This window comes from Diabrotica undecimpunctata, chromosome 5 (assembly GCF_040954645.1).
Source record: "Diabrotica undecimpunctata isolate CICGRU chromosome 5, icDiaUnde3, whole genome shotgun sequence".
Lineage (NCBI taxonomy): Eukaryota > Metazoa > Arthropoda > Insecta > Coleoptera > Chrysomelidae > Diabrotica > Diabrotica undecimpunctata.
This window is the reverse complement of record NC_092807.1, coordinates 57,344,833-57,357,871: the sequence shown is the minus strand read 5'-3', so window position 1 is coordinate 57,357,871 and position 13,039 is coordinate 57,344,833. Positions and strand designations below refer to the sequence as shown.

The 13,039-nt window shown below is 32.2% G+C and overlaps 1 protein-coding gene and 1 long non-coding RNA gene across 4 annotated transcripts in view; one reads left to right on the top strand and one right to left on the bottom strand.

The window, feature by feature from the left end:
• The window catches only part of LOC140441324 (uncharacterized), a 160,369-nt gene that overhangs the window by 70,695 nt on the left and 76,635 nt on the right, over positions 1–13,039 (bottom strand). For all 3 annotated transcript variants that reach the window (XM_072531976.1, XM_072531974.1, XM_072531975.1), the window contains exon 2: positions 8,550–8,790. In XM_072531976.1, the coding sequence (XP_072388077.1) occupies positions 8,550–8,790 (241 nt within the window). The remainder of the gene's footprint in view (positions 1–8,549; positions 8,791–13,039) is intronic.
• The window catches only part of LOC140441325 (uncharacterized), a 67,108-nt gene that overhangs the window by 19,735 nt on the left and 34,334 nt on the right, over positions 1–13,039 (top strand). The gene's annotated exons all lie outside the window — the stretch shown is intronic.

The following is a 13,039-nucleotide window of genomic DNA, read 5'->3' as shown; positions in this document are numbered from 1 at the left end:
AAAATTACTCGTATTTTTACCTTGCGTTTTTTTTACACAATAATTTATGGTCAAAATTTGCTTGTTTTATATGTTTTTTCCCTTATATTTTACATAAACAATATTTATATCATATTTTTATATCAAGAATATCTTTATTTTCCCGCTTTTTAAATTAAAATTGATAAATAATTTACGGAGATATTTACAAAAAAGGAGTTTTTTTGCACTAATTAATTTTTTTTGTTAACAAAATAAAATGTTTTTATTACATTTCAACATCGAGGAACTACCGTCTTTTAAATTTTTGCGAAATTTTTCCCCGATCAAATAGTTTAAAAGTTCTTTAATTTATTTATCCCTAAGGCTAAATATTTAAACTATTGAACTTGCTCTATTAATGACGCTAGACACATTAGCGGATTTCATAGGATTCTATATGACTTAAACTATCTCAGAAGTTAAATGCATATTGCGTTTTCATCGAAATTATTTACAAAATAAACGTTGGAAAAAGGGGTATGTTTTTTACTTATAAATAATTGTAATAACTTCTATATTTTTCAAGCTATAGACTTGTACGTACAACTATTAGATAGCTGGTAAAAAACCCACATTTAAAAAAAACCTATGACCAATTGGAAAGAAGTTAGAGATTAATTTTTTAAAAAATCATATCTCCGTTGTTTATAAACATTAAGAAGTAAAATTTGCACAAGCTTTGACTGAAAATTTTAACTGCATATTGAAACTTATAGCTATAAAATTCATCAAATTTTTCGAAACTTACAGCCCTTCGTAACGAAAGTACTTTCGAAAGATCGACATAGGAAAGTAGAGAGGATAACTGTTTCAGCTCTGTTTTTTTTTTCGAGATCGGAACTTCAAATTAAAACACGTAGGAAAAATTTACATTATCTCGGGTTCCATTGCAGCTAAAAGCCTTGTTTTTTTAATCTGGGGTATCTCGTCTAAATATGAATAACTAGGTACATAGTTTTCACTAGCCGGGAAATATGGGAAACCTCAGAAAAATTGAGTACATTTTAATTTAACCCTAAAAACTTACTTTTTTTTTAATTTGGCGGGAATAGTCTGTCGCAGGAAATCCCGGAAAATCAACATATATTTTTATTTCATTTTATTTTTTTTTATTTTCTTTTTTATTTATTTAATGGTTGTACGTACAAGTTTGTAGCATGAAAAATATATAAGTTATTACAATTGTTTATAAGTTAAAAATATATCCCTTTTTCAAACGTTTATTTTGTAAATAATTTCGATGAAAACGCAATATGCATTTAACTTCTCAGATAGTTTAAGTCTTAAACAATCACACGAAATTTGCTAAATGTGTCCAGCATCATTAATAGAGCAAGTTCAATAGTTTAAATATTTAGCCTTAGGGATAAATAAATTAAATAAATTTTAAACTATTTGACCGATCGGGGGGAATTTTCGCATAAATTTAAAAGACGGTTATTCCTCGATGTTCAAATGTATTAATAACATTTTATTTTGTTAATAAAAAAATTAATAACATTTATAAACTTCCTTGCAAATATCTTCGTAAATTACTCATAAATTTTAATTTAAAAAACGGGAAAATAAAGATATTCTTGATATAAAAAAAAAGATAAAAATACGGTTTATGTAAAATATAAGGGAAAAAGACGTTGTTTAAAAAAGACGCAAAGTAAAAATACGAGTACTTTTTCATCTATTCGTCATCTAGTAACCCCCACTTATGTCTTAAAAGCTTCAGACCTTTTTTTTTAACCAGACTGGGCTATACATTCAACTTTGATGTCAACTTTCCCGAAAGTATTAATTTATTTCTGCTCTCAAAAAAATTAAGTTCGACCTTCATTTTATTCCTACCAATTACTGTGATTAAAGTAGTATTATTTTGTATCCCCGGCACCGTGTTTAATCTGGCTGTCCCAATTTTGTGCAATTTACAAATATTATCATTTTTATTTTTAATGTATATGTAAAAAGGTCCGTTATTTATTAATTGTGTACCGGTTTTTACCAAATGTTTTTATTTGACTTTTCTACTCTGCTCTAATTCCATTTATGTTTGCTGTTGGATTTAAAGTATTTATATTTTTATGAATTACCGTAACTTACTGTTAGACAAGACGAAGAAGCTAGGGTTCGTTGGAAAAAATATTCTTATGAGATTTGTATACGTAATCACTTTTATCAGATACCCCAAAATAAGGTTCAAGAGGTCACCAGGTCAAAAAACTTGTTAAAATTAAAAAAAAAAAAAATTTTTAAACAAATTGTAACAATCTATTTTTTGGCCCAGACAATTTTTATTTTTAGTTTTGAGTTTTTTTAACCATTGTGAATAAAATAGATCTTTTGTAATTTTTCTGTACACTTAATGGTTTTCGAGTTATAAACAATTTGAAACACCAAAATACAACTAAAAAATATTATTTTTGAATTAATCAAGGACCTACATTCAAGCTCAAACCCTTTTCTATCATTTTCTAATAAGTGTTTTGGGCTTATATATATTTTTTTTTTGTGGTTGTGAACATTGTTTTTTAATCGGTAATGAAGCGCTTATGACAGGTCAGGCGCAAGGGAAGCGGTGTGTATAAGAGGGACAAACCAGATCTATGGCACTAGTGTTTGGCGGTTTAATTTTTCATTGTACAAAAATGAGCAATCGCCCTGTCATATGCGCTTCATTAGGTTTATTTTTTTTTACGTTTTTTAGATCACTACGAACAAAACAGTTTATTTTTATTGAGTTATAAATAATTTAAAACTGAAAGAAAAAACGCAATACTACGATTTCTAAGGCTTAAAACTACAAGTTAAAAATATTATTTTTGAAATCATCAAGTGCCTTTATTTAAGTTTAAGACTTTTTCTATCAGCTCTTGATGAAAATTCTAGTCTTATTTTATTTTAAATCATTGTTTTTAATTGGTAATAAACCGCGCATGGCAGGGCGGGCGCTCATTTATGCAATAATTGTTCAAACCAGCAACATTTGTGCCATAGATCTTGTTTCTCGTATACACGGCAAAACCCGAGCGCTTGTCCTGTCATCAGCGCTCATTAAAAATTAAAACACAATGTTTTACAATGAAATAATTTCAAAATACTTACAGGAAAATTATAGATCAAGATTTGAACTTAAATTTAGGTCCTTGGTCAATTCACAAATAATATTTTTTAGTTGTGTTTTTAAAAATCGTAAGTTTGCGTTTTTTTTTTCAGTCCTGGCCGAAAAAATTCAATGTTACAATTTGTTTAAAAAATTTGAACAACTTTTTGCCTGGGCGAATTTTTGAACCTTATTTTGGGGTATCTAATGAAAGTGAATATGCAAAAAAATCTGGAAATATTTTTCCGAACGAACCCGAGCTTTTTGATTTGCCTATCTTTATGTATATCGTTAAATTTATTTGCTTGTTTATTTTTGTGTATGCTTGTACCAAAAATGTTCTAAAAATGGTCTAAATTTAAATAATAATTTATACTATTTTCCTTAATTGACTGTATACAGTCTTTTCCTCTGTCATGTGGCTTTGGTTGAAAGTTGATACTTTTCTTGTTTTTGTCACATTATTATTAAAAATATTAAAATATGTATAGAGTTTGTCAATTAGTTCGTATACAGGGTTGTTCCAAATCAAAGATACGCTAGCAAGTTATGCAAGAAGAGGTTGTTGCCTGCGAAACGAAAAGGAAAATTCACCTGTCTCGCAGCAAAGGCTTTCCGCGGGACTAGATCTGAAAGCTCTAAGACGTAGTCGTAATGCGGTATTTTCAATAATGTCAAGAATCCTTAAATAAGACTTTGATGCTGACATGTATACAAAGCACTCATAATCCATTCGAGAGCGAATGATGGATCTGAATGTCTTAATTAGGATGTCTTTATCAGCTCCCCAGTGATAGTTTTCTAGTGATTTTAAGATTTAATCTAGTTTCAAAAGTTTGCTTTTAGTAGTTAGTTTTGACATTTGTAATCTGTGGTTTTCATGTTAGTCAACTATTAAAAATAAACCTAGTATCTTATGATCATTAGCTACTGTGAACGAAGTCCATTAGTTCCAAGCCAATTTGAAATAATAGAATGATTTTAGCAGAGAAATTAATACAAAATCTTATAGACCCATAAATTTTATTTCATGCTTTTTAAATTAAATTTATAGTTGTGAAGGTATATATCTTTACTGTGGCAATATAAAATCAGGTCATCTACATACAAGTTGTACTTGACTGGGTTTTGAATGTTTTTGCAAATATGATTGTAAGTGATTGTGAATAAAGTGAAACTTAAAACTGATTCTTAAGGTATCCCGTTTTCCTGTACGTAGATTGAGGAAGCTTTTCCGTTAACTAATGCTTTAAAGCAGCGACAAGAGAAAAACTGTTCGATAAAAGATAATGTATTTCTCGTTAAATTATATTCTTTTAATTTGGTTAATATAGTAAAACGTATAGAACAGGGAAATAAGCAAAAAAGTACCCTGTTTGTGACACTCGTCCGGCCAGTCAACCGACAGCTGTTTTGAGTACTACGGACCTCTATAACAAGAATCTATATGTTTCCTGCAGTCAATTTTTTTTTACTTAATTAATTATTAACAAAATAAGCTTTTTTTGTTCATAAGCAAAGAGTAAAGTGTTTAAAACAAATTTGAGAAGAGAAGATACTTATAAGTCATATAAAAACCTTCAAAATGGCGTTTCCTAAACGTTCCTATCTTTATTTGGTGCTTATAAAGTATATCATCAAAATGACTTTTTCATTGAGAAGACTTTTCCATTGAGGAAAATCTTAAATTTTTCTTTGAGATTTTTTATTTTTGAAGAAATATAAGTAAGTACTTTAAAGTAGAAAGAATTGAATAGGATATTTTTTTTTCATAAAATCTAATATAAATAAAATATTTACGAAGTTTATTGAAGACGTATATATTAATCATAAATATTTATTTTTTACAATAAAAACTACCTCAACTATTCCTAAAAAAAACTGAAAAAAAAATTGTTTAAACAAATTAGATGGTTTATTTAACAACCTAATTATTTAAATAATACTTAAATAATTAAAGAACCTCCTCTTTGTATAAGACGAAAACAACTGCTACTCTTTTATGCAGCATCGGTATCAGCTAACCCCTCTAATCCAGTGCATCCATTATTTGTAATGCCCACGTATAATTTACACAATACCAATTCCTTACCACCAATAAAACCTATTCCACTAATTTTAGCACAGACACTTAATGATATGTCTCTTACACATACCCTTCCTATTTATCCCCCTCCATCTCCTCCTTGGATCATATCCACGCCCAAATTTAACACCTCACTCACCAAATTCGATAAAAATAAACATCCGAAAGAGTTCATTATAAATGCATTTAAAGACATTATAGATATAAATAAATACGACCTAATATTATACATGGATGCCTCAAAAAATGACACAGGAGTAGGCTGCTCTGTTACAACCTCTCATTCACTAATTAAGTCATCACTTATACCAACCGTCAGCAGCGTTCATACTGGCGAATTATTTAATATATTGCAAGCTTTTAACTATATATCTCCACCTAATAAGCAGGTTGCCATATGCACAGACTCTTTAGCATCAATCCATTCTATCAAAAATATATTTACTGATCATCCAATCGTCCAAAAGATCATAGACTCTTACCAAATTATCTTGTCCCAAAACATAACAGTTACCATAATCTGGCTGCCATCTCATATTGGTATAAAAGGCAATGAAACTGCAGATCACTATGCTAAACTTGCTACAGCATCACCTGAAATCACCGATAAAATTCAAATTTGTAAGGACCTAAAATCATATATTAAAAGAAGAACGAGACTTCTTTGGCAGCAGCATTGGAACTCTAACCATTCGATCTTACACAAAATATAACCGTCAATAACCAGTCAGCCTACATTTGACTATTCAGCCCTCTCAAGACGAGATCTCATTGTGATAAGACGACTTCAGATAGGACATTCAAAACTCACAACGGCTACCTAATGTCCTCTAGTATCCGTTCCTCCTGTCAAATCTGTTAATCATATTTGACAATCAAACATATTCTCACTAAATGCCATTAACATTCGGCCAGAAGATTACAATACAAACTCAAAAGTGAAGTACGAGATATCCTAAACAACCCTGACCAAATAAAAGCTGTGCTACAATTCCTTAGAGATGAACACGTATATCAAAAAATATAATTAGATTTTAATTTAGACATTGTGTAACATATTATTATCATTCCGTATTATTGTAACATATTCTTAATGTAACACCTAATGTTTGTGTAATGAAAATTCGTGTTATAGTACCTGTGTAAGTGGCCATAGTAGCCGAGCACGTTAAAGTTAAAATTAAAAAAAAAATAATACATATTCGTAATGTACGCAAAAAGTACATACAAATTTAAAAAAGAAACGTCGAAATCTATAAACAAGAAACTTTTTGACTTATTTTGCAGTTTTCTAAGCAACAAATAAGAACAGGAACGTTTAGAAAACCCCATTTTGTAGGTTTTTATATGACTTATAAGTTTCTTCTTTTCTCATATTTGTTTCAAACGCTTTACTTTTTGCCTACAGACTAAAAAAGCGAAAATTTACCGTTTTTTGACCTTAATTTGTTGATAATTAAGTCCAAAATCGACCGCAGGAAACATATAGGTTCTTGTTATAGAGGTCCATACTACTCAAAACAACTGCCGGTTGCCTGGCCGGACGAGTGTTACGAAAAAAAGCTTATTTCCCTGGGTAGTAGAGTATCGAAGGCGCTCTCAATTTCAAAATGATATTGCTATTAAATCTTGCTTGTTTTGAAACGAGGTTGTGATCTCAGTTTGAAACATTACTAAGTTGTCAGCCGTGCTTCGGAATGGACGAAATTCAGATTGAGCTGAATCTAAAATTTTGTGTTTTTCTAGATACCACATTAGTCTTTTGTTTATTAATTTTTCTAGTAGCTTACAGGAGGTGCATGTTTGTAAAATAGAGCAGTAAGAATTTGGATAATTCGAGGATTTATCCTATTTCTTGATTGGTATAATCATACATTCCCTCCGTAGTATTGCAAATTTCTGATTGTTCCATATTATGTTGTACAATTATAAAGAAGTTTTTTAACTGCAGATAATGGAAGATTTTTGGGAAATATGAAAGAGATGTTGTCGGGATCTGCAGCTAAATTTATGCAAGTTAGAAAAACATTTAAGAGTTCCTGAAGTATAAAAGGGGTGTTTAAGATAGTAAAGTCAAATTTGAGAGTTTAACAAGAATATTATACTGGTAGGCTTATTTATTTAAGTAAACTCTTGCGTTTATTTTCGGCAATTATATTAACGATTTACTATTTATTCATCGATTACTAAACTACTTTTATGTTAAATAGCCGAAATCCGTTTTTTCTCCGCATTTGATTAATTTTTTTCCCACATTATGGGCTATAATGGAAATGTAGTTCTTCGATGAGTGCTTCTTACGTTGTTTTAAGATATAACCCGCCTTGCCTTTAGGTTTTTTAAACTTATGAGGTTTTTTTTTACTTCTGTTTAGCGGTACTTATGAAGAGAAGTTTTGTATTCTTTTACAACAGTTGTACAACATTCATTCCATCAAGGTGTTAATTTTCTTGTAAAAGTTATTACACTTTCTCTTGTGTAAATGTCAGCAGCGGAAATAATGCATTTGTCAAATTTCTCTACATCCTTATCTATATTTCTAGGGAAAGAAATTGTTTCCATTTGGCGGTCTATTTCAGATCTAAAATTTGCCTAGTCAGAATTAGAAATCTTTCATTTTATTACTGTTTTTGGTCATTTTTCTTCATTGTTATGATGATGGAAAAATAGTTACTATTATATAAATTATCTTCAACATTCCATGTTAGAGAAAGATATGTTTTGGAATCGCATAGGCTTAGGTAAATTGCTGAAAACTTCCTGTTGAAATATTGAAATAAGTGTTAACCATTATTTAGAAAACAAGTGTTGATAATGTTTAGTATGTTTTTTACAACTTTTTCTCGGCCTTACGTGGTTTATGCATACATGCAATATTGTGAGCACTAAAGTCTCCTACTAGTAAAAATGATGGTGAAAGTTAAAAAATAAAGTACGTATACTAATTCAATTTCGGTAGGACTATTACACGGTGGATGTATATAATGCAGATATTTATTCTTTTAGGGTACCATAAGGATACTGCGATTCCTTTTAGGTTGGTACCTAAAGGCAAGTAGAATAGAAGAAGGGGACCGGTTTAGTCGGTATTGTAGCATACAAGTCCGACATACCAGGCAGTACATCTAGTCCTGATGATACGTAACTGTTTTTCCTACCCAAAGCACACACACATACACACACAGACACCTACACACGCACACACAAACAAACAACTTCTGTTTTTTATATGTTGTTAACGGAAGATGTACTTTTGTATCGATCATGCATAATATTTTCGTAATATCAAAATGGTATATTTGGAATCATTAAAAAATATATTATATTATGTATAGATAAAAAGATTTATACCTGCAATTGTTGTCGCAAGGTTTAATTTCATTTACCAAATTGCGAATATCTGTTTCTGATTTAAAATCACATATAAGTGTATCCTTATTAAGAATGGTATCATCTGGACAATTTATAGTAACGTTTTCTCCATTAGGAAGATGGCGAACTAACTTATTATCAATTATTTCTTGCGTAGGAAATATTGGCACCAAGTCCTGTGTTATGGTATAGCAATTCGATAAAGCTACTTCTAGAAAAACTGTAACAACAAAAATATCATCTTTAATTTAAATTTTAAATTAAAAAAAAAAGAATCAACTTAGTCTAATATTTTACGATCCTAAGCTTTTATAATTTTTACATGGATTCAAAATCGGTTCGTTTTTCAGGTTCGTTGGTTTTTTTATTATAAATTTTTTTAAATATTTTTATGTATCAAGTTCAACTATAAAACTACTTTGAAATTGTCTTATTTGAAATTCTGTATAATTATTTTTAAATAAGTAAATTAATTTTTAAAACGAGAGGAAATAGTTTTAAAAATCTCTAAAATTTTAAAAATAATAAAAGTTGTAAGAATGATAACCAAAGTAAAGATATAATAAATAAAATATCGAACAATAGAATTACAATAATTGTAGTTTATTCCCAAACCCAAAATATTTAGTCTAAACAAATATGCGATAAGAAAATGTTTTCAGAACCCTATTTGTCAAATTTGCTTTAGAAGCATAAACAAATGCCAATAAAACATTATGTCAAAAAGACAGAACGATTCATGCATCTGTAACTTTGCCAGAACTAAATACGAATCGCTTACTACACGATACAACTTATTATTTACATTTACAATAACATTTTTTCATAATAGATTTATCGTAGGTACCTTTTTGAACCTCTTAATAAATTAAAGTCAATTTTGACATTTTTTATTATAATTTTTTATATGTAGTTCTCCTGTAAATTGCAAATAGAATAGAAAAATATTTTCGGACCCTCAATATTCATTAATATTTTTTTTTCCGAATTCCCTTGGTTTATTGGTCTGTGAATATAAAAACACTTATATTGTTCAAACCTGTCGGCATATTCAAACCTAAACGCAAAGGATCTTCCTGGTGAAACAAACGGCTTGAATATCTGAAGACAAATTGCATTAGAGTAAGAAGGGAATGTTAGAGGTTAAGAAGAGTGCAAGCAGAAGATACGGCAGAGAGAATGAATTAATTATAGCGAATGCAGAATGAATACAGGAATAAGATGGAAAGGTGAAGTAACCTCTTTTAAGATCTAGAAAGTGATATCTAGGGGTAGGGCTTTAAGATTATGTGTACCGAATTAAAGAAAAAAAACGGACCCTACCTCCTGCCTTGTAAGGATAAACATCATTTAATACGGGAGCTCTATCCTCAGATGAGATGGAGGATAGACGTGAAATGGTTATCGGTTTCGTAAGGGCGGAACCCCTTACCGAGTTGGAACTCGGCGAGGCTGCTGTACGGATGAAGTTCCGAAAGGCACCTGGCATAGATAAAGTCATGCCGAAGACAGTAAGACTCGCCGCACAAAGGTACCTCGAGAAAGGACGAGAAGGAGGTGGGCTTCCGGTTAGTTTGCTTAGTTCGGTAGCTAAATTGTACGAACAGCTTGTGAAAGGCCTCCTTGAGCGAGAGCTAAAAAACAAGCATGCGCTGAGCGACCGTCAATATATTTTTAGGGCCAAAAAGTTTCACCATAAATACGGTTACAGAAGTGACCTTTTTAGTCACGCAGGATACAATGATTATCCTACTTTACGGCATAATGGGCAAACATTTTGCCCAGGCTGAAAGAATTGGGTGTAAGTGATTACCTATTAGACGTGGTTGAAACTGGTTGACTTACAGTTTCGGAAGGGAAAAAGATACCAGCATCAAGTTGTCATGGGGATGCACTCTTGTAGCTTATGCCGATGATCTCGTACTGCTTGCTAAGGCAAGTCAGACGGCTGGCTGTCGAAAGGACTGAGATTCGGAATATACGTCCAAAAGACGGGTGCTAAATAGAGTTTCCCAGTCGATGGTGACCTATGCCGCAGCGTGTATTGCACTGAACACTACGAAATACGCCAAGCTGATGAAGATTACGTAAAGGCGAATGCTTATCAGGGTATCTAGCTCCTACAAGACGGCATCAAATGAGGCTCTGTATGTCATTGGAGCATTTATACCGATCGTCTTGTTGTGCAAAGCGAGGATGCAATGTGCGAGGAGAATGTATGAAAATATAGATGAGGAAATAATAGAGAGAGAGAACGATAGAGGAGTAACAGAGGGAATGGGCTAATGATAGCGGAAAGGCAAGGTGGACTAAGGAGCTTATTACCGATCTGAGGCCATGGTGGGAATGTAAGTTCAGGAAACTAGACTACTTCCTGCCTCAGTGGATTACACTGTTTGTGGAATGGCGGTTGCTCACATCCACCTTTTTAATAACCAGAGATGGAAAAATTAGAAAGGAGACTTCAAGAGGCGAATGGGTTTCAGGCTGGATAAAAGAAACCTCAACTCTTTTCTACTCCAAAAAAAACCAACAATTGAGCAGATGATCATCACCTATTCGTCGACTTTAAGGCCGCATATGGCAATGTCAAGAGAACAGTACTATTCCAATCAATGCTTGAGTTTGGTATACTAGAAAAACTTATCCGATTAACGAGAATGAAAATGTCTAACTTAAAAGCCAGTGTTAAGATACAGAAAAAGAATTATTGATCTTTTGAGATAAGGGATGGACTCAAACAAGAGGATGCCTGGGCTTGCCTTCTATTCAACATTGCCTTGGAAAACGCAATCCGAGACACACGAATTAGAGACGGCGGTACTGTTTACAACAGATTGATACAAATCTTAACATACGCTCATGACATTGACATAATAGTATTTCCTCCAAGTAATATTTTTTTTTTCCAACCCAGTATTTCCTCAAATTGGAAACGGCGGTGAAACAGGTCATTCTAATCATCAACGAAGACAAAAGCAAGTACATGTTGGTTACTAAGGATCCTATAGAAAATAAGAAACGGGAAACATCATTTGGAAGTTATATCTTTGAACGTGTTGATAGCTCCACATACCTTGGCTCGCTACTGACTACTACCAGAATAAACCTTACAAATAGGGCATACTAATGGACTACAAAAACAATTTCACTCGGGAAATATCCTAAGAAAAACTAGTTATTATTTACAAAACACTGCTAAGACTGGCCCTCACGTATGGGGCAGAAACATGGACTCTAATGCAGAAGTATGAAAGGCTTCTGAGAATATTCGAGTGTAAGATACCCCGCAAAATATTTGGAGCTTTAACTGATCAAGGGTAGTGGCATAAAATATTTAATTTCGAATTCTACCAACTCTTTAATGAACCATATGTCGTAACGTTCATTTAAACACAGCGATTTAGATGGGCCGGACACATAATGCGAATGCCTGACAATATGATTGCTAAAAAGCTAACGACAGGAACACCTATATAAGAAGACACCTATAGGAAGAAGAAGCAGGGGCCGACCGCGAATTAGGTAGTTATATGGAGTTGAGACGTTGCCAGAAACCAAACAGAATGGCGACTAATCTTAGAGCAGGCCAGGATCCACAGAGGATTGTCGAGCCAAATATGGTAATGATGTAACAATGCATAAACTTTTTTTGTGAGAGGAGCCACGTCAATATCTATAAAATGTTAGGATAAACGAATGTCGATCATATATCACAAAGAGACTTCGACAAATCCCAGATAGGCAGACAGGTATGCAACAATTAGTAGAAAGTATTACGGCAATCAATAGTCATAAAATAAACAGACAGTAACAAAGAAAAATTAAAAGAAGCTGCCCTTATGTTACTTAGCAAACCTATCAATATAATATAGCAGACTTCGGTTATCAATACTAAAAGAAAAAGTCAGCAACAAAAATATTAAAATAAGTTTCGGGATACATAAATCTACAATTACCTATATAAACGAACAAAAATCAGAATTTGATACAATCCGAGGGTACAATATCACTACTAGAATTTCAACTAAAAACATGGTTACTTGCCTACAAGTACGAGGCCAAGTAAGTCACCTGTCAAATTGGTTAAAACAAAGCGCAGATTAATAAACAAAGGCTTCTTCTTCTGGTTCCTATCCGTTTCGGATGTTGGAAATCATATTGGCAATCATGACCTTGCTCGCTGCGGCTCGAAACAGCTCCGTTGAGGTTTTCTTAAACCATGTTCTTAAATTCCGCAGCCATGATATTCTCCTTCTGCCGGGTCCTAGCTTACCTTTGACTTTACCTTGCAATATAGACTGCAGCAGGGAGTAACGGTGCTGATTTCTCATAACGTGTCCCAGATATTGCAATTTTATGCGGTTGATCGTAAACACAATCTCTGGGCAGGTTAAAATATCTCCTTGTTTTATAATTCACTCGTTTGAAAACGATTTCTGGATTGGAGATCGAAACGTCAAAACAAA